We start from the raw sequence: 25,209 nt of genomic DNA, 5'->3' as shown, positions 1-25,209 counted from the left end.
AACCCGTAGGCACTCATTCTCTGCCCTGATCACAAAGTACTTTTCAGGCAGTCAGATTGTTAATACTTAACCCCTAGTCCCATTGCCTTGATCACAAGAGGCGCATGGCAGGATGGACTGGGAACTATGATGTTCAGAGGGTGGGAGGGGGGCACTCAGATTGCAGAAGTGTTCCGCTCCCTCACATGAAGTGGTCGTTCAGCCCGGTGGCTGGGATCTGATGTGTATCAAACCGGTGCCTACTCAAGACACCATGGCCGTTTCTAGGCTTGCTATATCTTTGCCATTGAGCACTTTGTCAGTGGCTCAGACAATCATGAATCATTTAACACGCTTGCCATTCTAAGCAAGCCGCTGCTCTCCAGTACGGTGATTCAGGTCAGATCCACCTAATTTCTCTGTGGATTTACCTGTCCTCCAGAGCATCTAAGCCTTTGACTATGAAAAGTCTTTTGCTCACCAGAGAGATGTACCTGAGGCATAAATCCATGCAAACCAGTGAACAAATGAGTGTATTTTATACACATTAGGCATAGTAGTAAACCAGACACCGAGATCCAAACACCTGCAAACTCTGATGTGAATCTGAACTTTGTGTCTTCGGCCCTTTATTACCCCCGCCCCGCAACACATCTACAACTCTGTGTAATGAACATCATCAGAAACTTTCCAGCTTGACTGTGGACAGTGAATGTGTCTAGATTGCAACCAACAGGGTGACTTTAGTGGTTTGGCTCTATGCAGAGGATGACACATTTTACCAACTGATCGGCAGCAGATCAAGTTGGGGTTATTGTCAATGACAGCTGCACTGGAACGGCAGCATCCAATTTCCTCCAGAATATCTCTGCAAACCAACAGCCACCCTGAAGAGGTGCTCTCCTGTTTATCTAACCCCGCAGGCTTTAAATTAGGCAATAGAAACCCAGCTGCACTTCCAAGAAGAATTTTTGCCCTGCGAGTCCTCGCGTACGGTTTGAGTCTGAGCACAAGGAGCGTTGGGGCCAGTTCAGGTCGATTGGGGAAGCTCTGTTGACTTCAGTGGAACTATGTCCATTTACACGAACGGGGGATTTGACCCCTTGTCTGCTGTGCGGACCAGAGAGATAGTTAGACAGAGTCAGAAGAAAACTAGGGAGGTCAGAAGAAAACGTGAGGTCAAAGGGCACTGATCCGAGGGTTCCTGTGAAATTCAGTGCTACGAAATGCTTTTGGTTGGTTTCAAATCATGAAGGGGGGGGGGGTGCTCACACCGCAAAGCCTGCTTCTGACTAAGATTTCCTTCCGTGTGTTTAATAATGCCACTGATTAGAACATCTTGCATCCCCTGGATGGAATTGTTAAGGGAGCAGATTGTTTCCAGGGAACATGTTAACACGTCAAGAGTGTCAAAGCAAGTTTCATTATGCCCCAAGGGAACTGGTGCTGTCATCATTACCAGCATCTGCTTTCTCTCTGGGAAGAAAGAACTGAGCCAATTAAAAGGGTTCAAAGTCATCCCAGGGCCTACACCTGTCCCACCGCCCTCTGGATCGCCCAGCCAACTTGTGAGGTCTGACAGGCGCCTCTTCCTGTTTTCAGCATTGCCAACTTCAAGAGATCAAAAATCTGGACTTGGACCCCCAAAAATAATGAGATTGGCCCTAAAACCATGACATTTTAAAAAAAAGATGACGTGTTTTTAGGCCTGCCTCTTGATTTTTGAACGCCCCCAGCCCATGCCCAGGCTGTGCGCGGGTGACATTTAGTGCTGCCCACTCTCCCACGGGTACTGGAGAAGGTGACTTTTGGCCCCTGCTGCAGTGGCTCTCCTCTGCCCGTCTCCTGCCCAGCAATTCATCCGGTCCCCCAGTCTCCCATCAATTCTGTTCCCACCCCCCCGCCCCAATTCAGCTCCCTCAGTTCAGTCCCTTGACCCCCATCATCACCACCCCATCAGTTCAGCCCCCCCACCCCATCGACCCCACCGCCCTCAGTTCACCCGCCCAGCGTCCATCCCGTCTGCTCAGACCCCACCATCATACAGTCTCCACACCCCGTCTGCCCCCCCTCCTCATGTCAGCCCCTTCCCTAGGCTCCCCAGCTTCACTGCCGCTCCTGCGGGTTCTTCACCCTCCCCAGGTCTGGGGGGGGGGCTGCATTGGGGTCCCCTCTCCCACTTCCCAGGCTGGCAGGGAAACAGCCGGGCTGGGGCTGACAGCTGGAGCCCTGGCTGCCCCGGAGTCGGCGGACAGGTTTTCTAAGGAAAACTAAGCCTCACTTTTAGAACTTTCAAATGCCAGGATTTTTTTTTTTTGAGTTGATTCAGTTGCTTATTTGAGGGTTGGCCTCTCCCCATCTTTATATCTCAGATGAAGTTTCTCTTCCCTGCTGGGGTGTAGCCATTCTCTCTCTCACTTCCCCCACTTGCCCTCCAGCTTGCTAGCTTTGTCTATCTGAGATGTCAGCGAATTCTCATTGTCTTTCCAAGTCCTTTGGAATTAACTGCCTGGTGGAGAAACCATGTTCCTTTGTTTTGGGTGGGGTAACTCCTCTTGGATTGGAAACACCTTTAAAGAACGTGCCGTGGCTGGAAAAAAAATCCTGATCTTCAAGAGACTTGTAGCGCGAGCTCTTGGGGGGGAGGTTAATTTTAGTCAGGAATCGCGTTCAGTTCCCGAAAGGCGGCATGTCTGTGTTTTAAAATGTTTTTCTCTCCCGCGTTGCAGCATGAAAGACTGGCACAAGCAACCGGGGTAAATGACCAACACTGGAAGGGCAACAGTGAAAGTGACTCTCCGCAAAGTGCTGTCACCATTCAGATTGAAAATGGGAACTTTTGTCCCCTCATCTCTTTCAGAATCAGCGACGTTGCCTTTAACAGTGGGAAGCAAAGCCCCTCAGATGGATGATGGGGGTGGCACCACATCACAGGCAAGACCTTTGTGTCACTTGTCACCTGCCGGGATCAACTTCCTCTTATTGCTCGATACATTCAACGGATGACTCCGTCCTGTGCTTGTGACATCATCACCATTTCCATGGGCGAGAACTGTGATGTCACACACGCTGCGTGAGTGGAAGGCCTCAGAGAAGCAGCTGAATTTGAGCAGCACTTTTCTACAAAGGTCAGTAACGGAACTACCGGGCTGATGTGTGCATGTGTGTGCCACTGCCATCTACTGGAGACCATCAGAACTGCTCACCTGTGTTTCATAAGCCCTTTACTGCTCACAGCTAATGGAGATTCACCTTTGAGTCAAGGGTAGGGGCCTGTGCTTTCGCAGCAGGACGATCTGAGTTCTGTCACTGCTGCGGATGTGAAGTGGCCACAGTGTGCAGGACAGTGACAACTGGGACTAGCCACAGATTTATTATTGTACTCTTAAGAACCAGAAATGATCCGGTGTGGATTAAGGGGCAAGCTGGGTGCCACAGGCTGAGGGGTCCCAGCGGGGCAGCAGGTGGCACAGCATGCTGTTTCCCTGAAGCAGGGCTGGCGCCGGAGAGGAGGATATTCACTGTTGGCTCAAACTCACAAGGGAAGGGAGAAGCCTGGCACCAGCAGGGACACGCCCATGTTGTCTGGGACGGGAAAGGTCTGTTGTGACAACTGGTCTGTAACTTCTGGCTGCCTAGGAATTTACTATGGAAAGCAGATCAAGTTATTTTCAAGAAAGAATGTAATAAACAGCTGCAAGAGAAACAGCCAAAGAAACTGGATTAGCCTAAACCAAAAAGGCCTCATGGATACAATCCAAGAACTGTTGAAAATATGCTTGTTAAAAACAGATGATGTGTAGCCGGAAGTTAATGAATCAAAATTAGTGTGTTGGATATTAGGCCTAATTGGTGGACAAAATAATGAGGGGGTGGGCTATTCCGCTCACCATTCCTTTTGTGGGCCTTAAAGAAAGATTTTTTGGGGGGAGGAGAGATTCAGAAAGAACAGACAGAGGATACTGGAGCGAGCTATAACCCCCACCATCTCCTGGGACCCACGACCTTCATCATCCCGATCCTAAAAGATATCCTGACTGCACCAGGCCCGAGAGAGGGACTCACATGACATCTCCACCCCTACCAGCTCCAACTGAATCCCAGTCACCTCCTGAGATGAAACGGGATTGGATTTTAACAACAGCAGCAGCTCCAGCCCAGCTCAACTAACTACTTCTCTTTTCCCCAAGAGGACATTTATCACCGTCTCTGATACCGCCTCCAAGACTGTAAACGAAGGGGGGATTCCTTCTAAAACTCTCCAGCTAGAGGGAAAGGGAACCAGGGGTGTTGCTCAAATGAAAGTCATACTTAATACTTCACATTTCCAATGCTTTAACTGGTTTTCCTTCTTTTCGGTATGGTTAATAAAGGGTTAAACAACTGGTTTGCCATGGCGCTATGCAGGTTCAGGCTTGTGTATACCAAATCCCGGACCCTGTTTAACACTGTTTGCTTTTGGACAGTGACTGGATTATGTTAACACTGTTAGCCCGTCTAGTCCATCAGAATTAATACCACAGGTCTCAGGTATGGTTTTACTCTCCCACTGGCAGTGATAGAAGAGGAGCAGAAGAACAAGACCTGGCAGGGAGATGAGGCTGTGATTAAAGCCAGTGCAATGGTCTGCGTGGGGTAAGAGGAGAACTCGCCCCGGTCGTTATCCTCTAAGGACTGAGAGCTTGAGGAAAGAGTGTTTACCCCTCAGCTGTGTTCTCAGTGGGGCTGTCTTTTGATAGGGAAAACAGCCTGTAGCCGGGAGAGGTAGTCCCCCTGTGAGAAGGACCCAGAGGGGGAGCTAGACCCCCCTGGCTAGTACAGCCCCAAAGAAAAATCCCTGACTGGAAGCAGGTGGGCGGGTCCAGGCCTTTAAAAGCCCCAGGGACACCACCTGACCGGAAGCAGGGGGGCGGAGCCAGGCCTTTAAAACCCAGGCCTGCGAGCCCAGTCAGGAGAGGACGGATGAGGGAGAAGGATGCCTTTCCCCTGAGGCGCCTAGCTAAGGCCAGGCCAGAGACCCATGCTGAGAGGGAGTAGCTGGTCTTACCCCCAGCCTGGGAGCCAGAGGAGGGTCCACCTGAGCAGTACCAAGCCTGGGACCCAGAGAACCTACTGGCCCTGCCGGTGGCCTGGGGCTGGAGGACCTGGAAGAGCTGCCCTCCGTGGAGGAACCCATGGAGTTGCCAGAGCTGCCACCTGTGGATGAGGAGGGCCTTGTAGGACTACCACACCCCAGCGACCTGAAGGAGGCAGGTACTGGGGTTTTCGGGGAGGAAGAAGCCCAGGGGCAGCCATAAGTTCGTGGCTGAGTCTGGGGCAACCTGGGTGGTGTGTTGTGGCAGGAGCCCTGTCAACCCTGTGGCAAACGCCTTTGCCCACTGCAAGGGCCCTGGGCTGGGATGCAGTGGAGATGGGTGGGCCTGCGTCCCCCTCCCCACTTCCCTAGCAGCCCCGAGAGAGCCTCACCCTCCATACTGCTCCAGAGAGTGCGCCTGCTCATTGGCCAGCCCAGCCTGAGGGCCGGACGAAAGTTTGCTTGCCTGGGAAAAGGGCTTGAGACTGCTCCCGGCAGGAGATAGCCGGAAGGGGTGGTCCCCCTCTGAGAAGGACCCAGAGGAAGAAGCCCGGATGCTGCCCTCTGCTTCCACGGGCTCGTCCACACAGCCTCTTCGGAGATTTGCTCTTCCTGACTCTCTCAGGCCAGGCGTTCGGTAGCAGCATTGGTGCAGCGTGGTGGCTATGGACAACTGTCTAGCTGCTGCTGTCTTCATAAGCAGCAACCACCTCCTTTCCCAGCCAGCAGTGACTGATTGATTGCTTCCCTGAAAGGTCTCCCTTCACAGAACAAGGGCTTCATTTTACCAAGCATGTCTTTCCTCCGTGGCTCACCAAGAGTTTAAGATTTCGTTACAAACCTCAACCTCGGACCAGATTTGCAAACTCTAGGGTGAGCCTGGACTGGATTTCAAACATGCCTGAGGCTGATGCATGGCTAAGGTGAAATTCAGGCCAAACGCAGTGGCTTCCTCCCAAAACCAGAGAGAAGGGTTTGGCCTAGTTTTGCTCGGGAGCTTTAAGTCTAGGTCCCTTCAAGGAAAGTGGGTGCAGTGGTGGGGCAGGGGAAGTTTGCACAGAATCCTGCATGTCAAAACAGTAATGTGGTGCCCAGCATTAGAGAAGGGGAACCATGACAGAGCTGGGACCCAAAATAGCAAAGGTGAAATCTCAGTCTCATGGACGTCAATGGAATTTTTGCCTTTGACTACAGTGAGGCCAGGATTTCACCCAGGTTGGCAGACTCTGTACAACAGAACCTTGCTAATTGGCAGTAACCAGCAAGTGGGAGACCCATTGGGGGTTATTGCATCCCACAGGGGTATAAGACACTTTACCAACAAATTACCATGTGGGGGGGGCAGGTCTCTGAGTGGAGCTGATAATTTCAGAGCTGCGTGTACCATGATCCCACTGATGGAAACTCAATTACACAAGCAAATCCAGCATTGAAAAAGCAGCCGAGACATCATGCATCCTCTGCCTTCCTCAAAGCAGCGTGCCAGATTTGATGCGCTGCCAGAGGTGGCGCTCCAGATTTGATGCGCTGTGGGGATGACATAGAGCAAACTCTATGCTCCGATTAGGACTGCAGCCTTGAGATATATGGGGATGGTCCATAAGCACTCTGAGGCCTCTCCTCCCTGAATGTTGTCCGGTGCCATAAATATTAACAAGAGTTCTGCACGCAAGGGGTATAGACAGCACCCGAACTACAGTATAAAAGACGGCTTGCAATGTTCTAAGCAAAGATCATGCTCCCTGCTCCCAGTAACTGCCAGCCTCAAAGCACCCCTGTGGACAATGCCATGCACACATGAAGAATGAGGCTTGGATGATATCACCTCACCAAGTAGTCACTGGTGGGCCCGGATGACCAGCCCATCACTGATGTGGTAGGGAAAAGGCAAACCCAAGCTCTTTCAGAAACTGGACTTACCAGGAAGGGGGCTGTAAAAAGTCTGTGGCCACTTCAGGGTTAGAACTGGGGCCCGGTCCAGCTGGCTTCACTTGCTGAGAGCTGGGGGGCGCTACTGGTACCTTTTAGCAAAGCATGCTGGGAGTGGGAGAAGTCTGAGGCCTTATAAAACTCGGGGTCCTCTACTGTAGTCAGTTGGAGGAGGGGGCAGCGCCAGGGAAGGGTGTGTAATGGCAGCGCCAGGGCAATGAGTGAAGAGAGGCAGCACCTGGGAAGGAGATACTGAATTTGAGACCCCAGGCACATAGACTGGGCCTGCTTCGCCTCCCTAAAGAGACATGGACTTTGAACATGCTTGGGGCACCAGGAGCACTGAAAATGGGACCGAATGGAACCACTGGTGACATGAACCTGGATGTGCTTTTGCTGCTCTGTCTCCGTCTCCCTTTCCCCCGCCATACCGGTGGCGGGTAGGCAAACGCGGCCTGCTAGTGAATCCCAGGAGATACGACACGTGCTGCAGACCTGGCTGCTTTGTAGGAACTCTTTGATGGTGACGAGGGATGGGACTCAACGTATGTTCGGTGGGAGGCTAGTCCGTGATAGGACGGGATAGGAGAAGTTAATGGTGTGGCCTCACAGGGGACTGGAAGAGACCTCGTGGGTCATCAAGTCCAGGAATCCCATTGGTGAACATATCAAAATCCAACTTCAAGTTACTTGGGTTTCCTGCCCCTGCTACCCCTCTGGGTAGGCCGTTCCGGATCCTCACTCCTCTGTGGATTAGGACCCCTCTTCTATTTCCGGCCTCAGTTTATTCACGGGCAGTCTATACCTGTTTGTTCTTGTACCCCCCATAACCCAATGGAAGGGAAGTCCCCTTACCGGTTGTGGTTTTACACCGCAGCTCACATGTTAGTTTGGATTTAAACCGATTGCTGTTCCCTCCACAGCCGCCAAACACAAATGGCCTGCAGTCGTTGGCTTTGGGATGGTAATACCAGAGCAATGTGTAGTGCAGGCAGGAGCCCTCGTCCATAGGCAGCCGACATGGATCTGAAACAAAACAGATCTCCGATGATCGAGGCTAGAACAAAAAGAAAGGGCCAGATGTGCTTCCCCCCCCCTGTCCTCCCACTGAGCGGCAGCTGACTGCGTAAATGGCCTGTTAATTTCAGTGGGGTATTCTGGGGGAGTAAAGTAGACCCAGATGCCCTGACTTCCATTGATTTCAATGGAAGTTAGAAGCCTAAATACCTTTAGATCTGGGCCTTAGTGCTTAATATGAATGAGGGTGGGAGTGGCCCTACCTGCGTCCAGGCCAGCACACACGGGGATACATTCAGCCACCCTTACTGACCGTCAGTACCTGGCTCCACATCGAACACCATTGATTTCAACAGGACTTCTCACAGAGCAAGGCACTACAGCGTGCAGGCAAGGGTGGCAGAATCTGGCCTTTGGGAGAAGTGCGTGTGTGGCCCCCCGTTGGCATGGCAGGTAGAAACCCTGGATTTTATCGGCTGAATCGGATACTCGGGAAAACAAATGAAGTGCTGAGCAAGCTTCTCCTTCATGCAGCTCTGTCAATAGGCTGATCTGCATCAAAGCCTGCGTTTCCTGTAGGGAGCCCCCCAGCCTGCAACATCCCCTGCTGCTCAGGGTGACTATATGGCCCGTTTTGCCCGGGACAGTCCCTTCTGAGGCTCAGTTCGCAAAAGCAAATGGCCCAGTTTTGCCAAAAAAGTGCGGTGCGACCCCCTAGCTGGGAGTGAAGGAATGTGTGGGTGGGTGGGAAAAGGGGGGTGAGCGGCGACCCCAGCCCCACACGGTGTCTCGTTTTCCCTGTATGGTCACCCTACTGCTGCCCCAGCTCGACTGCAGTGGGTCTCTCTTGAGCAGAGACTGTCAGGGCTGCAGGTCTGCATCATGGATTTTTTGCAGATGGGGGCTGAAACGTCTCACTGCCCGAGAACATCTGAGCCAGTTTCACCTCGGCAGGAAATAAGATTTCCAGCGGTTGGAAAACAGGAGGATGCTTTTCCGCCACAGGCCTGTCAAGCCACACTAGGTACTAGCCTAGGGCACCTGTCCCCATGGGGCCTGAGCTCCAGTAGTGCAGATTAACCCTTCCACTGCTGAACTCCGCTGGAGGCTCTTTGTGACACTCACTGGCCCCAGCTGCATCTCGTGCCAGGGGACCTGGCTTGCAGGTACGCTCGGGCAGGCTGGACAGCCTTGTTGCAATTAGTTAGCTCAACAACTGGGGAAAGTCCGGCTCTGCAGCTCACCCACTCCATGCAGGAAGAGACAGATTGCATGTGGCACTAGTTAACAGGTGTAACTGTTTCCATGTGTGTGTCCCCTTGAGCTTAATTTTAAAAAGCACTTTGTCTCCTGAAAAGTGACTTCCCTAAATGCCATTTAATTCGGTGCATTTCACCTTCTAATGAGCTGCGGGCACGTCGCTGCTCCTGCTGAAGTTGATCCATTATCTGCTTATCGCTGGGAGCTGCCGAGAAAGCAAATGGAAATCACAGTTAACGAGGGCGTGCAAATAAATTAGCAACGATTTAAATATTGATCGTTCCAGGCTTACATGGTTTTCCGGCCCTATAACAAGCTCTTGATAAATGTCACAGAACAATTGGTGAGCGGTGGAAATCAGCGGCAATAAAATGCTTAATGGCTTTTAACAACTCAGGCAAAAAGGTCAGACGTTCGAGAAAACTGAAGTTATCTGTGATGTTTGTGGGAGAAGGAAGATAAATGTCAGATTGGGGGTCTGTAAATTTGAGTGGTTTGGCGAGCCAGAAGCAATGGTAATCCAGCAGTAATAGCCCTCTGATTGCAGAATCCTGTTAGCGTTTAGAATCCCTATACGCACTCATTACCTAGCAAAACCGTTTGTTCCCTGTTGCCAGCAATCCAGGTTCTAATGGGATTGCCAGCTGGCCACGGCGACAGCTGCAATTCAACATGTGGGCCATGCCACTGATCTCAAACCTGCCGACAGCCAAAATGTGTCTTTAAAGTACATTTAGACCCACATGGGTTACCCCATCAATGTATGATAAAGATCCCAAAATGGAACAGGCAGCTTCTTAGAGGACAGAGCCGGGAGGCTGCAAAATTTGGATCCAGAGCCTGTGTTGGGTGATATTTGGATTTAGCTCATAGTAAGACATGGGCCATCCATAAATGGGCTTGTATTTCAAACACTCTTCCCCAAAGTGCAGGATAATTCAGTGGGAGGGAGTCGTTCCTGACCTGTCTCTAGATATTGGGGCTCTTTTCTTTGTCCCATTTGTGAAAATCTCTCTGGGAATGTTTACACTGAAACTGCTACAGCGGTGTCACTATAGGGCTTCCATGTAGACACTACCTATGCCGACGAGAAATTCTCCCAGTGGCATAGGTAACCCACCCCCCCTAAGAGGCGATAGCTAGGCGCCAGAAGAATTCTTCCATCGACCTAGTGCGGTCTACGGTGGCGGTTACATCAGCATAGCAACTTCTTTCGGGGGGAGAGGAGGGTGTGGATTTCTCACATGCCAGAGAGGTAGCTATGCCAAGGCAAGTTCCTGGTGTGGACCAGCCCGCAGACACACAGACCTTCTATTTCTATCTGCATATTGGTCTCCGCTATTCCTAAGGGGCCTCTCACCACGGTGTCTACGTGCTGGTTTAGATACTATGCCAGTTTTGCAGTGTGACATGGTGCCCACGTGATTTTGGGCATCAGATGCAGAATCATAGAATATTAGCGTTGGAAGGGACCTCAGGAGGTCATCTAGTCCAACCCCCTGCTCAAAGCAGGACTAACCTCAGCTATATCATCCCAGCCAGGGCTTTGTCAAGCCTCAGCTTAAAAACCTCTAAAGATGGAGATTCTACCACCTCTCTAGGTAACCCATTCCAGTGCTTCACCACCCTCCTAGTGAAAAACATTTTCCTAATGTCCAACCTAGACCTGCCTCACTGCAACTTGAGACCATTGCTCCTTGTTCTGTCATCTGCCACCACCGAGAACAGCCTAGCCCCATCCTCCCTGGAACCCCCCTTCAGGTAGTTAAAGGCTGCTATCAAATCCCCCCTCATTCTTCTCTTTTGCAGACTAAACAAGCCCAGTTCCCTCAGCCTCTCCTCATAAGTCATGTGCTCCACCCCCTAATCATTTTTGTTGCCCTCCGCTGCACTCTCTCCAACTTGTCCACACCCTTTTTGTAGTGGGGGGCCCCAAACTGGACACAATACTCCAAATGAGGCCTCACCAATGCTGAATAGAGGGGAATAATCACTTCCTGCGACCTGCTGGCAATGCTCCTACTAATGCAGCCCAATATGCCATTAGCCTTCTTGACAACCAGGGCATACTGCTGACTCATATCCAGCTTCATGTCCACTGTAACCCCCAGGTCCTTTTCTGCAGAGCTGCTGCCTAGCTCGTCGGTCCCCAGTCTGTAGCTGTGTATGGGATTCTTCCTTCCTAAGTGCAGGAGTCTGCACTTTTCTTTGTTGAACCTCATTAGATTTCTTTTGGCCCAATCCTCCAGTTTGTTTAGGTCCTTCTGTATCCTATCCCTACCTTCCAGGGTATCTACCACTCCCCCCAGCTTAGTGTCATCTGCAAACTTGCTGAGGGTGCAATCTACCCCATCCTCCAGATCATTAATAAAGATGTTGAACAAAACCGGCCCCAGGACCGACCCCTGGGGCACTCCACTTGTGACCGGCTGCCAGCTAGACATGGAGCTATTGATCACTACTCATTGAGCCCTATGCTCTAGCCAGTTCTCTATCCATTTTATAGTCCATTCATCCAGCCCATACTTCTTTAACTTGCTGATAAGAATACTGTGTGAGACAGTATCAAAAGCTTTGCTAAAGTCAAGGTATATCATGTCCACTGCTTTCCCTACATCCACAGAGCCAGTCACCTCATCATAGAAAGCAATCAGGTTGGTCAGGCATAACTTTCCCTGGTGAAACATCAGGTCATGGAAGGAGGTGCTTTAGGCCCCACTCCACACGACAGCCACCGCCGTGATTTTGTATTCGGTTAGAGGGACAGTCATCTTAACCACTTTCAAAGAGCTTGATTCAGTCTTTGTCCCCTCAGCAGCAGATTTTCTGCACAGCCACACTTCCGTGTTGCTTTTAGTGCCTTCTGGGAAAAATCTAGGTGGCTTTCCCAGTGTTATACCTGTGTAATTCTGCTGATTTCAGTGGCATTAGTCTTGATTTACATTGGTATGTTAGCCCTACAGCCTGAGTCTGTCCTACCTGAATCTCTTACTTTCTCTTATTTTCTGGAATGAAAAGCCCATCTGTAAGGATGCAGCGCTGCAATGTCTAGTGAGTCTGCCATGAGCACAGTGTGCTAAGAAGAAAGAGCTTTTCCATTTGCAATGCAGAACTTGTTTCCATTCCCTCTCTCCCTCTCCACACTGTTGGAGCCTGGCCTCAAAGTCTGGCTTTTCGTAAGAGGCTCTGTTTACGGATGCAATTTCACAGCAGCTGAAAGTAACATGTCAAAGAGTCTGGGCAGAGACCAAACCGAAACAAACCCACCCTCTTCATCATTGCTATTAACCCAGGAGCAGCACTCTTTGCCCAACCACACAAGGCTCTCTGTGAAGGGAAATGACTGCTGATTGCAATGAAGATGAGGGAACTGCCCCGTGCCCCTCTCCAGGAATGACCAATAAAGATGGAGGACACAGCCTCCTTCATAGTTCCTGAGAGTTGGTTATGGGTGGCAGGGAACTTGGAGAGGAAAGGAAGCAGAGAACAGATAGTGGATTTTGCTTTAGAGGTGCTTAATGCCTAGCGCTTATATAGCGCTTGTCCTCCATACAGCTCAAAGTCTTTTACAAAAGTCATCAGCAGGGACATGTGCTTCATTATCCTGTACTCTACCTGAGACAATAGGAATAGGATGTTTAATGACTGGCTCTCCCTAGCCTATGCTATATTAAGTGGGTTTGGGTTGAACCTCACCTAAACTCTTGCGACCTCCACCCCTTCTTAAGACAGTTGGGAGAGTCTCTGGGTTTGTCTCCAATTGAAACATTGCAGTGCTTCAGCATAGACACTGCCTACACCCACAGGAGAGGTTCTCCCATCAGCCTAGGTAAGCCGTCTCCTCGAGAGTAGGAGCTAGGTGGACAGAAGAATTCTTCCGGTGACCTAGCACCGTCTACACTGGGGGTTAGGTCAGCTTAACTACACTGCTCAGAGGTGTGGATCTTTCACACCCCTAAGTGACGTAGATAGGTCGATCTAACTTTTTAGGGTTGACCAGGCCTTTGAGTGTCTGTCTCCATGTTCATCGGACAGGGTGGGTAAGGTGATATCTTGTAATGGACCAACTTCTGTGTGTGAGAGAGACAAGCTTTTGAGCTACACAGAGCTCTTCCCTGGGGCTGGAGAGACCCTGAAGAAGAGCTCTGTGTAGCCCAGTAGAAGTTGGTCCAATAAAAGATTTGATCTCACCCTCCTTTTCTCTCTAATATCCTGGGACCAACGCCAATACAACAACGCTGCATACAATCTGTGTCGGTGGGACAGAGACATTGCACGCAGAGAGACACAGGAACAGAAGCAAGACAGCAGCAAAGCTGAATAGACACGGCCTGGAAGCACAGTAATGTGACCCTGAGATAAAGGTTAGAGAAAAAGCTTTTGGGTACTGAGTGTTGGCTAGAAAGGTAGGCTTCAGACAACAAACAGAACTGTCTCCTGCTGTTTGAGTCCTACTGTGTTCAGAGAAACAGGACTTTGCACATTCCTTGTAAACAAACAAGATCGCATCAAAGAACATCCCAGACTCCATCACCAGTTTCTACTCCCAGCTGGAACACCCACAGAGCCCTGAACGTCAACTAGCCACTAAGGTCAAAAGGGGTAACTTTATGTACAAAATGATTAGCAAGTGCTAGTGTCTCTTTCCTATCAGCGGCATGACACGTCTCTCCTAAATCAGCATGCAAAGCACACTGCATTCATCCTCCATCCATTCAGAATGCAGGATGGCAGCGAGCATGCTTGTGGCAATGGTGGGGTGTAGCGAGCAGGAAGCCATTTATGAAGACTTGCTCAGCGGAAGGTCATCAGGCTTGCAAACAACACCAATGGCTGCTGGGGAATGTATTCTAGGAAGCTGCAATGCCATACTGGGCAGACCATTGGCTAGGAGGATGTGTCACAGGGCATTCCACTAGCCCTCCAAAGGAATCAGGACTATGAAGAAAGACAACCTATGAGTTACCATATGTGCAGGGGGAAGGAGTAGGTTTTATTCCTATTTTCTATCGGCCTTGTATAAGTTTGCCAGCCAGAGGTTCCTTTCCATAGATTTTAAAGCCGGAAGCAACAGCGCTGGAACTAGGGAGGCCAGAGTGCCATGCCCCCACCCTTTTAACAAAAGAAACATAAGTGCAGAATTCATGTCCTCTGCAGATATTTCCTCCCCTCCCGCCCCTCCGCAGAATAACAGATTCTGCTGGGGAGGCACTGCAATTACACCTTTTGCCCACCAGGGGATGCTACAGCAGCAAAAGAGAGGGCAGCTGGCTCACCACCAGAGCAGCCAGATGCAGAGAGGGAGGAGACACATTGGCCTTGGTCCCCCCACTTCTACAAAAGTTCCAGTGCCCTTGGCCCGAAGGACAATTAGGATCATCTCGTCTGACCCGCGTGACACAGGCCAGAGAATTTCACCCAGTAATTCCCAAATCTAGCCCAACAGCTTGGCGGGAAGGAGTAACACACTGGCAGGACTGGAGTTTAAACCCACTTCTCCAGGGCAGGTTGCAGCCTACACTCAGTGCCATAGACGGCTCAGCCATCTTGACCTGCTCGTCAGCTCTTCTGTCATGCCCAGTGTGTTCAATTTCCTGCCTTGTCACTCTTATTTTAAAAGTACTACAACATTTGTCAGTAAAGGTCCAGGTCTCTCCATCGTACAGCTACATTAATGCAGCATAAGGGACCTTAACCGCAGTTAGTTATAGGTTTGTTTCCCAACAATCATCTCTGAACTCTTTCCATTCCTGGTCTCCCATCCCTGGCTGTCTAGTCCCATGCTATCAGACATCTTGACGTGGCTCTCGTTCCATCGGTACACTGGGAAGGGGTTTTATAACTACTATTCCCAAACTGCCGTGGGTGAGGTGGGAAGTGATCTTCAATTGTAGCCAAAATGAAAGCTAAAACGCACAGAGAGTCAGATTAAAATAAATTACCTGTAATAAATGGAGCTGAGTCCATCATGGGCATCTCTCGTTCGGTCATATTCTGTATTTCACTAAGTAGTTCTTGTTGGGCTTCACCTGCCTTCACTATGAGTTCTGGTGAATGAAAATTCGCGTTGATATTCCTGCCAATTTCTCCTGGGTAGGTTGCACCTGGGTCTGCAGATTTAATCAGTAAGTGAAAGTCTATCCCGGAATGAAAAGTATTGGTACAGATTGGATAGGAGACCTCAGTGACCATATAATGGCAGAAATCTGTAGATAACAGTGAGCTACACTGTTAATGGGAGAAGCCTACCTTCAAACCACCTCCAGCCATGTCATTTACTGGGAAAGATAATCCTGGCTCCCATGGGAACAAGCGCAGTCACTACACGTTCCCCAGTTTAAAACACAAAGGTGGCTGTTCTTGTTAGGCCAGCTGACGCTGTTTGGCCAACGTGGAACAAAGCTTCAAAGGTGAGACTGAGGGAGCCCTGGCATCACAATACTGCATAGCCCGGTGGTGAGGGCACTGGCTGAGAAGTAGGACCTCCCTGTTCAAAGCTCATCTACTCAGAAGGGGGAACTGAACCTAGGTCTCCCACTGTTATACAGTGGGCTTTTTTAAAATTGAAAGTAGAGATAATTTAATTGGGTTTTTAGGTGGTGTTAGGAATAAATGAATGGGGATATAATTTTTTGTTTGAGAAATGATTGGTATAAACAAGAGTGCTTTTACTTCAAATTACTTTTTCATTAGGTTTTAAGCATAGACACATAGATGCTATAGCAGTAGGCTTAGAGCACTTTAAATATTACAGTTATTTGAAGTTTGAGAGGCTTTAGCGTGATTAACAGCCAGGCTTCCTGGGCCCTCCTGTCCAGCTGCTGGGGAATTGCGGTGTTAGCTTTTTGCTCAAAGAAAAGGTTTTTTTGGATTGCTTTAAAGTATATACATATATTTTTGTAGTTTATTTAAATAAAGTTTATAATTTATAGTGATTTTTAGTGGGTTATTATAGTAATACCTAATGGGTTACTGAGTTCTTTTAATTTTAGCAAATTGTTCATAATTTTTTATTAAAGTATTTTAAAATATTTTTAGTTATAATAATAAAATTTAGATGTTAGGGGTATTTCAAATTAAGGTTGTTTATTTTTATAATTTTTTTATTTTTATGGTACATTAATTTTTGGTTTTATTTTTTAATTTTGGTTCGTAAAACTGCAAACATGCAGCTATTTGGCCTTGCTTTTTAGAGCTTTAAACATTATTTTTAGCTTTGTGATCTTTGGTTTTTAGCTAGCAGTGGCTGGACACACAAAATGACTGATTGCAGTAATGTCAAATTTAATTCTCCCATAACACCACGTCCCAGGTATGTGCTCTAACCACTAGGCTAAGTTATAAGGGATATGGTGCCTCTTCCTCTCGCCTCAAGGAAAGGGCTGCTGGCTACATGGATTTTTGTGAGAGGGGCAGGGCTTATGACACACCCCTCTCTCTCAACAGCACCTCCCATTGACTAGTTTAGGCAGGGCACAACCTAGCATGCAGGTTTTTGTGGATCGCGTTCTAAGGTCTCTCTCTCTGTCTCTCCTCATCATTGTACAGGGAGCGTAGGCACCTCACTCAGGCTTTGTGCATTCCAGTGATTTTATAGGTGCTTAAAAGTTAGCCATTGCAACGCCCAAATCCCTTTGTGGATCTGGGCTCATGTCTTTTATTTGACTGTAAAAACTCCATGCTTGTTTTCCAGGTTACATAAATGATGATAAGTTTACTACCATTTATGGGCATTCGTCCCAACTCACATGCACAAACTGCAAAGATAGGAAGGAAAGAGATTCATGAATAAAGCCCAAACAAGACCAGGTAAACCAAAGCACTGTGAAGTCAGAGGCAGGGTTAGGGGTGGGCAAAGATTTTCCATCGAAACCCTTTTTCGATGGAAAATCAGATTTTCAATTCAATGCAAATGTTCTCAGAAAGTGTCTGCGTGGCTCGAAAAATTTCAGTATTTTTGTTCAAAAACTGAAAACTTTTTGATGAAAAGTCAAAAGTTCCCATGGAGAAGAAGAAAAAAAATTGCAACCAGTTTTAATTAGTCTTCATCAGACATGCCATTAACAAGAAGTCTGGAATTAATGATTGTGTCATGTGGCTTCTTTGGTACAGAGCATGGATCAGAGACAGCTCACTGTCTCACACCATGCCCCCTGCAACAGAGGGGTAGGGGAAACAAGTCAGAGTGATACTGTATTATGGTCTTAACTCTTATGAAAACCCCACCTATTTAACCTGAGCTGCCTTGTATAACAGGAAAGACTCAGAGAGATTTTAAGGCCAGAAGGGACCATTAAGATCATCTAGTCTGACCTTCTGCATTACACCAGCCACTGAGCTTCATTAATTCTGTGCCCTTCAGAGCAAGGCCTCCTACCCTACTGAGAGGCTGGGGATGGGACTCATTCTCTAACATGGCAGACACATCCAGCCTTGCTGCGTCTCAGAAGTTGCAAATGGCACAGTATTATTTAAACCAGTTAGCAGAAGAGTTGAGTCTACAACTCATGGCCTCCTGGTTCCCAATTCAGTGCACCTTCCTGTAGGCCAAAAGGCATTTTGAGCTAAGTGCCAGACCGGAGACTAGAACCACACTCAGTTGGTTCTATAGCCGCGGCCTAACCCAATAGGCCTCAGCGCCTCCCATCCTGGTGGTGAAATGGGGAAAGGAAGCGACATTCCGAAACTGCAGCATGACTTATGGATTATCTGTCAAATCCTCCGTTATCCAAAACTCTTTATTGTTGAAACAGGGTCATGCTGCTTCTACATCTGTGAACTCCAAAGAGAAGCGTTTCCCGTGATGTTGGGATAACAGGAGCTGTGCTGCATCTTGAACTCCAAACATCTGCAGCCACGTCATGGCAGAGCTGCTGCCGAAAAGGAAATGCCTTGGATGTACGGTTACTAGGTAAAGCTAGACGATTGGCATGGGCTTGAGCGATTGTTTGAAGCCATCGGTAGGCATGCAATCACCCTGTGTCCCTTGCTCATGGTACAATACCAGCAGCCAGCTGAAAGCAAACCAACATGGCAATAAAGGAAGGGTTTTGCTATGGAAGCCACATGAAAAGAAATGGAAAAATTGAGGGTTTAAAAGGACAAATTACAGGTTGGGTAGGAGGTCAAGACTGCAGCAGAGCTCTCGTGCCCAGTGGATGCTTGTATTCATCTAGGAGGATGGACTGCTGATGCGTCTCTGTTTGCAGTTAATGGGGTGATATTAGCTCCGCCAAGCAGGGCTGTGCTGGCATTCAAATTGCTCCAATTTAGACGCCGACAGGACTCTCGGCGTTGCTGCATCTCAGCAAACAGGGCTTCCTTGGCTTACTTACCGCATTTGTCACTCATTTCACTCCGGACCACATCCTTCACTTCTTCTTCCTGTATTCGCAACAAGCAAAGCGTGGGTTTAGAATCAGCTTCTCTGGTGAGCAACACCTGGATCTCCTCTTCTATTCCATGCCCCCAGCTAACTGGGTTCACACACCATCTCACTCTGCCCCATTAGCCGGTGGATGTAAATTACACCCACTTTACTCCAGCTGCTGGAGTGGTGTAAAGGGACCCTGGTGTCATTGAGAATCAGATTCAGGGTGTGCAGCTTATGGATAACTCATTTAAAGCAATTTCAAAACACATTCAATTAGGGCTATTTTATAATGAAACTAAGTGCAGCTAACTTTCCATTCTCTCTTCGGTGGCAGGTGTTGCACTGAGAAGACAAGAACCTACATAGACACAAAGCCACGGCTGCCTGTTTCTTCCCCCAGCACTGTTTCATTATTAGAGGGGTTTGGTTTCTCAGGGTAGGTGTACACTGAAATCAGGAGCAAGCCTGCAGCAAGTATAGACATACCAAGCCAGGCTGTGTTGCTGCAGCTTCACGGCTATTGTTTTTAGTTACATCAAAGCTAACTCAGGGATGTCTACCCATTCTGCAATCACACCTCCTCCATGTGTGACCCTCCGTGATTCTCCCTCCTTCTCTGAACCTCCTTTTGAACCATGAGCTGTCCTTGAATCGCCATCCACAAGGGCTCCTCTGAAAAGCTGCTCCAGCCACCCCTCCCGTGGGAAGAAGATGGGCTGCCCACGTCACATGGAGAGCCTCTCATACTTGGGTGAATTTCACCCTGAGAAAGCAGGTTAATGTCACCGCCGGTAGCTCCCTCCCAGCAGGGTGCACAGTGGACAAGCCCAAGAACAACAGTTGCCTGCCTGCACCCAGAATCATACAGGAGGTATCCATTGACTGAGAGATCTAACAGGGACATTATTCTTAAAGGAGTATTAGCCTCCCTCCTGAAGGCTGTTCTGCTAACACAATCTCTCCAAGAGGCTGTTCGCTTTGCATTTCACTCCCACTCTATTTTTGACCCCCAAGCCAGTAGGGCTAGCAATGGTCAGACCTCAGTAGGGATAGCCTGGAGAAGCACCCTCAGGCTCAGATGCTCATTACAAGATTCAAGATGTGTCTGATCCAGAAGCCAGGATGGGAATCTTAAGAGAACAGGCTCTCTGGTGAGATTTCCGATGCTTCCTGGTTCCAGGTGGGTCAGAGATACGGCAAGAGCATCTTCTCTGACTGTGGGGCAGCACATCTGTCCTGTGCTGAAGCCAGGGGCAGCCATGGCAACAGATATTTACAGGCTTTTCTATAGAGCTGTATCCAAATGCCAAGTGGAAATTAACATATAAAACCTAACTGCAGCCCTCCTATTTCCCCCATTTAACAGATGTGGAGACAGAGGCCCAGAAACTCTGAAGGACCATCCCTGAAATCACACAGGGAATCAGTGGCAAAGACAGGGAGAGAAACCCACTCTCTGTACCCCAACCCTGCGCCTTAACCACAAGAACCTTCTTCACCCAAGTCAAAATACAAAATAAACCAAACCTTTGGGAGCCTCGCTCACAGGGGCGGTCCCAAGCTTCGGCAAAGTGTTCCCACCGATTCTTATTTTATACGAAGCAACCCTGATCCTCTTCACCTTCATTCCTCACTGTAAGTGAGGCATGACCCATTGCTCCATGTGTGTCATTTTCCCCTGCTCTTAGTGATTCCATGATTCAATAAGGGATACCGCCTGTCCCCCGAACATTGGGCATCTCTTCATCAGCTTGCTGCATCTTCATCCAGAGTTAATGGCATTGTTGCTTCTGTTTTCTTTTGCCATCTCTTTCTCCCTCGGTGGCTCTGTCCATCTCTCCCCATCATCTTAATTTCATCAGCTATTAGTCTCACTTTCTTCCCATCAGCTGTTTCTCTACTGACTTACACTCTCCCACCTGGTGTCATGTCACAACTCTCCTTTGCTCTAGCTGCCTATCCGAGGATTTTTACACAGCCGCCCATTACTGTAGTATCTGGGTGCCTTCCATGTAAAACTGATTAGCAATACCAAAGTCCCTACTGAACTTCACAGAGTCTCAGGCCGCTTCTCCCTTTTCCGAAATAAGCAGTCTGCCTGAGGTAGGGCTGTGTTGCTGGCTGGTTGGGTGGCATGTTCGTTTGCTTTTGTGGCAGGGGCGGAAAGGTGTGAGCATTGGGAGTGTCATTCTTGTTACAGGGGAAAGGCTTTGTCAAAGCTTCTTTCTGCTCTTCAGTTCAAAAGCAGCGGCACACTCCGCTCTCCTAATCTCTGTTGAACAGCCTGTCCTCGTCTTACCCGAGGCGCTCCTACCGACATTGATGTGCTGAACACAAAATAGAGGCGCCACACAGGATGGGAGAGAAGAAGTTTGTCTAAGTCCAGCACCCTCGTATAGCATAGCCGCGTTCTGGTTTGTTGTTACACTGTGCTCTGCATTCTCTCTGACTCAGCGGGCATCTAGCTGACATCTTATCAGCCGCTAATGGTCCACTGTGCTGCACCCTCATCTCCTGGATGCATTCTGGATGAATTTGCTGAGTGTCTCTGTCCTTCCCCATACCTCTTATGCATCATTTGCTCTATTTTCTCTATTCTGGCTTGTGTAATAGGCTGTGATTTGGCGGTAAAGTACTTACAGAAAGCCCAGGATCTCCTTTCTTTCCTTTCAGACCAGCTGGACCATTTTCCCCCTGTTAAAAACACTTAGGTAATTACAAAGGTTGAGCAGATTAGGCAGCAAATGTCTCCAACAGTAAATGCATCCTAAATAGAAAAAGATGCTGAAGAACAGGCGGGGAGGAGGGAATCCACAAAGTTCAAATACAGTGTTTTCCCGTAAATTTAAGAGATACCAGAAAATAGCTCAGTAAACTGAAATTGCCAGATTCATCCTAATGCAGGAGAGTAGGTGATACATCAGGGAGCTGGTTAAGTCTCCCTGATCTGTGCTTGCCCCAGCCTCGAAAGGAGATTCTAACTTATGCCAGTTGTATATGGTCCCTAAAGGACCATAGTCCAAATAAGAATCAGCATATCATGATGGGTTTCTGCCTTGCACCGATGGTCCCCCCTCAACTCCCGCAACACACTTTCTCATGCCCCTGAAGTGCCCAAGATTTATTCCAGATCTCCCCATGCCAGGTGAAATCTCATCTAGCCAGCTGCAGACAAATTCTGGCTCCATTGCACTATCTGAGTGGAGCAAAAGATCTGGGCTGGGGAGACACTCTGGCCTCAGAACTGAGCTTCTTTACATTCCTGCAATTCAAACGCCAGATAGACGATTGCACCAAAAACCCTTCTGCTGGCATCGTAGTTACAACTTTGGGAACATGACCCCACAATCCTCCAGGGAAGCAAGAAGCAGGATGGAGGATTTATTCACTCAGTACAGACAACTGTCCTTCAAAAGTTGCTCTGAGCCATTTCAAACCAAATTTGTTGATTAAAAATTGCTACATTGAAGAAGAAGAAAAGAAACCCACACAGCTCAACTTGTCCAAACAAGAGCCGCGATGGTCATTTTTCTGAAGTGTGACCAGCTAATAGGGTCAAAGGCACAGGGACAAATTGCAGCAGACACAAAGGAGGCATGGAGCTAAACCTGGTAGGGGGTAGAACTGCAATGGCCAGTCACGGCTGCAGCCAACCAGTGAGTCGGGGATGTCAACGCCTCCATCAGACAAAACCTCAGCCAGAAATATTACTAGGAGCAAAGATCTAACGCTGGCTCAGGAGAGACTATACAGAGAGGGTGATTTCAGAGTTGATCAGCCTTTTTCCAGTCAGTCCTTGTGCTTTGCCAGCGTATCCCAATTCATGGGCAGACTAATAGGCATGAATGATTTTTGCTGCTTGTATCCGGCTTCTTTTGCCTTCTGTCTGGCTAACTTAGTTACTTGCGTATGGGCAATTTTATGCATTTGACTTGCTTGCAGAATAACACAAAAACCTTGAGTTCTTGTATCTGCTGCTTTTTTTAGGTTGCGTAATTTCCCTCCAGCTAGCAATGCAAACCGAGAGAGCAAGACGTTCCAAAATGGGAGCCTAACGTTGGGCTGATTCCATAATCAGGCGACATGTAAATAAGTGGCCCGATTTTCCATAGCGTGAGCCATCAGCAGTTTGCAGGGTGGTCTGCGCTTTGGCAAATCAGACCACTTATTTAGAGGCCAAAACGTGGGTTTAGAATCCTAACTTTAGGCTCTCGTTTTTGAAAGTCGTGGGCCATCGCTTTTTCAACTGGACTAGCTGGGTGAAGTGAGCCCCGCCTAGCTAATCAAGTGTTCTGGAACCCTGTGAGATGAAAGCTGGTATCTCCACAGGGAGACACTTTCAAGGAGAGTTGGCCCCAAATATGATGTTTCCCAAAGAAGTGTTACAATAATGGTTGGCGCATTGCAAATGCCTAAAACAGACAGAGAATCTAGCAGGGAATGTGCAGCAGAGCCCGGATCACTGATTCTGAGGGTAGGTCTACATTGGAGCTGCAGGTGTAGTTTCCAGCTCAGACAGACAAACCCATGCTGGCTGTGATGGAGCTAGTGTGCTAACAAGGGACGTATAGCCGTGGCGATGCAAGCGGTGGGATGGGCCAGCCACTCGAGTATGCACCTAGGATTTCAGACAGGATGGTTTTCGGAGCGGCGAGCCACTGCTGCAGCTTGCACCACCGCAGATACACCGCGATTGTTGGTATGCTAGCTCGTTTACATTGTCTACTTGAGCTGGAAATGATACCTTACAGCCAACACCCGCAGAATGCCAACACGGGGCCAACATGCACACAGAGCAATGAAATCCCACAAGGCCGACGAATCAAAACCAAAAAAGACATCCTCCACCCAAGGCCTAATCTGATATATTTTTCTCTTGAGCGGACAGGGGGGAACGATACTAACAAACCCTGCTCCCAGTTGGCCTGACCCTCCATTTATTGAAGTCACTGGGAGCCTTCCTGTGGCATTCAGTGAGAATAGGATGAGATTCGTTATTATGGCAGAGCACGGAACTGAATCCAGATGTCTCGCGCCTCGGTCCAGAGGCCTATTATTATTCATTAGTTGTATTACCACAGTATCCAGAAGTCCCAGTCACGGACCAAGACCCCATTGTGCTAGGTGCTGTACAAACACAGAACAAGAGGCTCCCTCCCCATAATCACAATAGCACAGCTTCAGCTTTGTTTTCTAAGCGAACGGAGCAGTTCTCAGTACTGACCCTTTCTCCTTTGTTGCCGGGAGGACCTGGAGGACCTCTGAGGCAGAGCTGAGGTCTTCCTCTTCTACCTCTTGCACCCTAGAAAAGAAAGCAAACAGGATGTCAGCTCCCTATACCCATGAGTCTCAAGCAATAATTAGAGGCCACTGTCTCCCTTGCCTCTTGGGAGTACCCCCAGTGGACAACTCCCCCAGATCCCATCCTTGGGGGTTCTCCACTGAGGACCCAATTCCTGCCCTCCATCCAGCATGGCCCAGGACCAACCTCTTGCTTTCTTTTCCAGGTGTGGCTGCTAAGAGTTTGCCGAGTCCTGTCTCTGTTGGGAAAGGTCCCCTTCTTCCACACACAGAGGCAGCGGCTTTTTTTCCCCTCCCTTTCTCTTCTGTCTCCACTAATTTAATAACCACCGTCTCAGCAGGAGGAAGATGGCTCCTGGGGTTTTGACAGCTGTGGCTCCCTCCCACACGGGCATCTGGAAGGCCTCGGTGCTGTTCCTGAGGTCTTTATTTTTTAATTTAGGGGAAACACAGGGAGCAGCGTGGGTGGGGAAGGCAGCTTCTCATCTACTCTCTTTAATCAGTGCCAAAGCTGGCATCATTAATGATCTCTTATGCAGCTTTTTTGGTGTGTGTCACTTGTGCTGCTAATAGAAAAGGTCCAGAGGGTCTCTCTTGTTTTCAGGTCCTTCCGCCCCCTGGGCTGCTTTTAAACAGTTTTCATCTCCAGGTTTGGCAGAGAGAGGGAACAGGGTCTCTGATGATGACTCAGCCACTCCTCCGGGTTTGTCACATGGTTAAATTCTGACTCCCCACCCTCCTCAGGGAGCTCATTTCCTGAATGCTAGAAGAGGATCAGCGTGCCTGGGTCTATATGGGAAGAGGTTCTATGGGAGCCACTCGTATGACCAGGGCCTTTTAGCGGGGACCCATCTGCAAGGAGTGGCTAAATCATGCAACACAGACTAGGCACTAATTCTGCCTTCTGGAGGCAAAAATCTCCCCATGACTTCAATGGCAGATCTGCATAAGTGTAGCGAGGGGGCGTGGCCTCCCTCAGAGACAGACAGGGAGAAACCCTTGCCCACTCCCTTGTGGGCGGAGCCAGGACCCTTGTGCCCGCCCTGCTGGACGCAGAAGGGCAGGACAGGAAGGGGAAGTATAAAAGGCGAGCCCTCTAGCTTAGTTGGGCTGGAGCCTCCGGAGGAGAAAGAGGTCTCTCCCCCTTTGCTGGTGCCCAAGCCTGACCACTACAGCACTGAGGACCTGAAGGAGCTGCTGGAGCTGCCCAGGACTGCCCGAGGCGCTGTTGGGATTGCCGCTTGCTGTCTACCCCAGGGAGACAGTCAATGACCCA

At 49.1% G+C, this 25,209-nt stretch overlaps 1 protein-coding gene and 1 long non-coding RNA gene across 2 annotated transcripts in view; one reads left to right on the top strand and one right to left on the bottom strand.

The window, feature by feature from the left end:
* LOC137144555 (collagen alpha-1(VII) chain-like) overlaps window positions 1-25,209 on the bottom strand; it is a 188,413-nt gene that overhangs the window by 2,385 nt on the left and 160,819 nt on the right. Inside the window, exons 87-93 of the mRNA XM_067534946.1 lie at window positions 23,857-23,934; window positions 21,273-21,326; window positions 18,595-18,643; window positions 16,978-17,016; window positions 15,202-15,369; window positions 9,396-9,464; window positions 7,838-8,008 (exon numbers count right to left, since the gene is read on the bottom strand). Of these exons, the coding sequence (XP_067391047.1) occupies window positions 7,838-8,008; window positions 9,396-9,464; window positions 15,202-15,369; window positions 16,978-17,016; window positions 18,595-18,643; window positions 21,273-21,326; window positions 23,857-23,934 (628 nt within the window). The remainder of the gene's footprint in view (window positions 1-7,837; window positions 8,009-9,395; window positions 9,465-15,201; window positions 15,370-16,977; window positions 17,017-18,594; window positions 18,644-21,272; window positions 21,327-23,856; window positions 23,935-25,209) is intronic.
* LOC137144557 (uncharacterized) overlaps window positions 5,182-25,209 on the top strand; it is a 29,416-nt gene continuing 9,388 nt past the window's right edge. The window contains exon 1 of the long non-coding RNA XR_010917424.1: window positions 5,182-5,232. This is a non-coding gene — a long non-coding RNA (uncharacterized lncRNA). The remainder of the gene's footprint in view (window positions 5,233-25,209) is intronic.

The sequence above is a fragment of the Emydura macquarii genome, unplaced genomic scaffold, assembly GCF_026122565.2.
Source record: "Emydura macquarii macquarii isolate MOO-44397 ecotype Brisbane River unplaced genomic scaffold, CSIRO-AGI_Emac_v2 contig_3470, whole genome shotgun sequence".
NCBI classification, from domain to species: Eukaryota; Metazoa; Chordata; order Testudines; family Chelidae; genus Emydura; species Emydura macquarii.
Note: the sequence above shows the minus strand (reverse complement) of the source record. Positions and strands in the feature narration are given on the sequence as shown.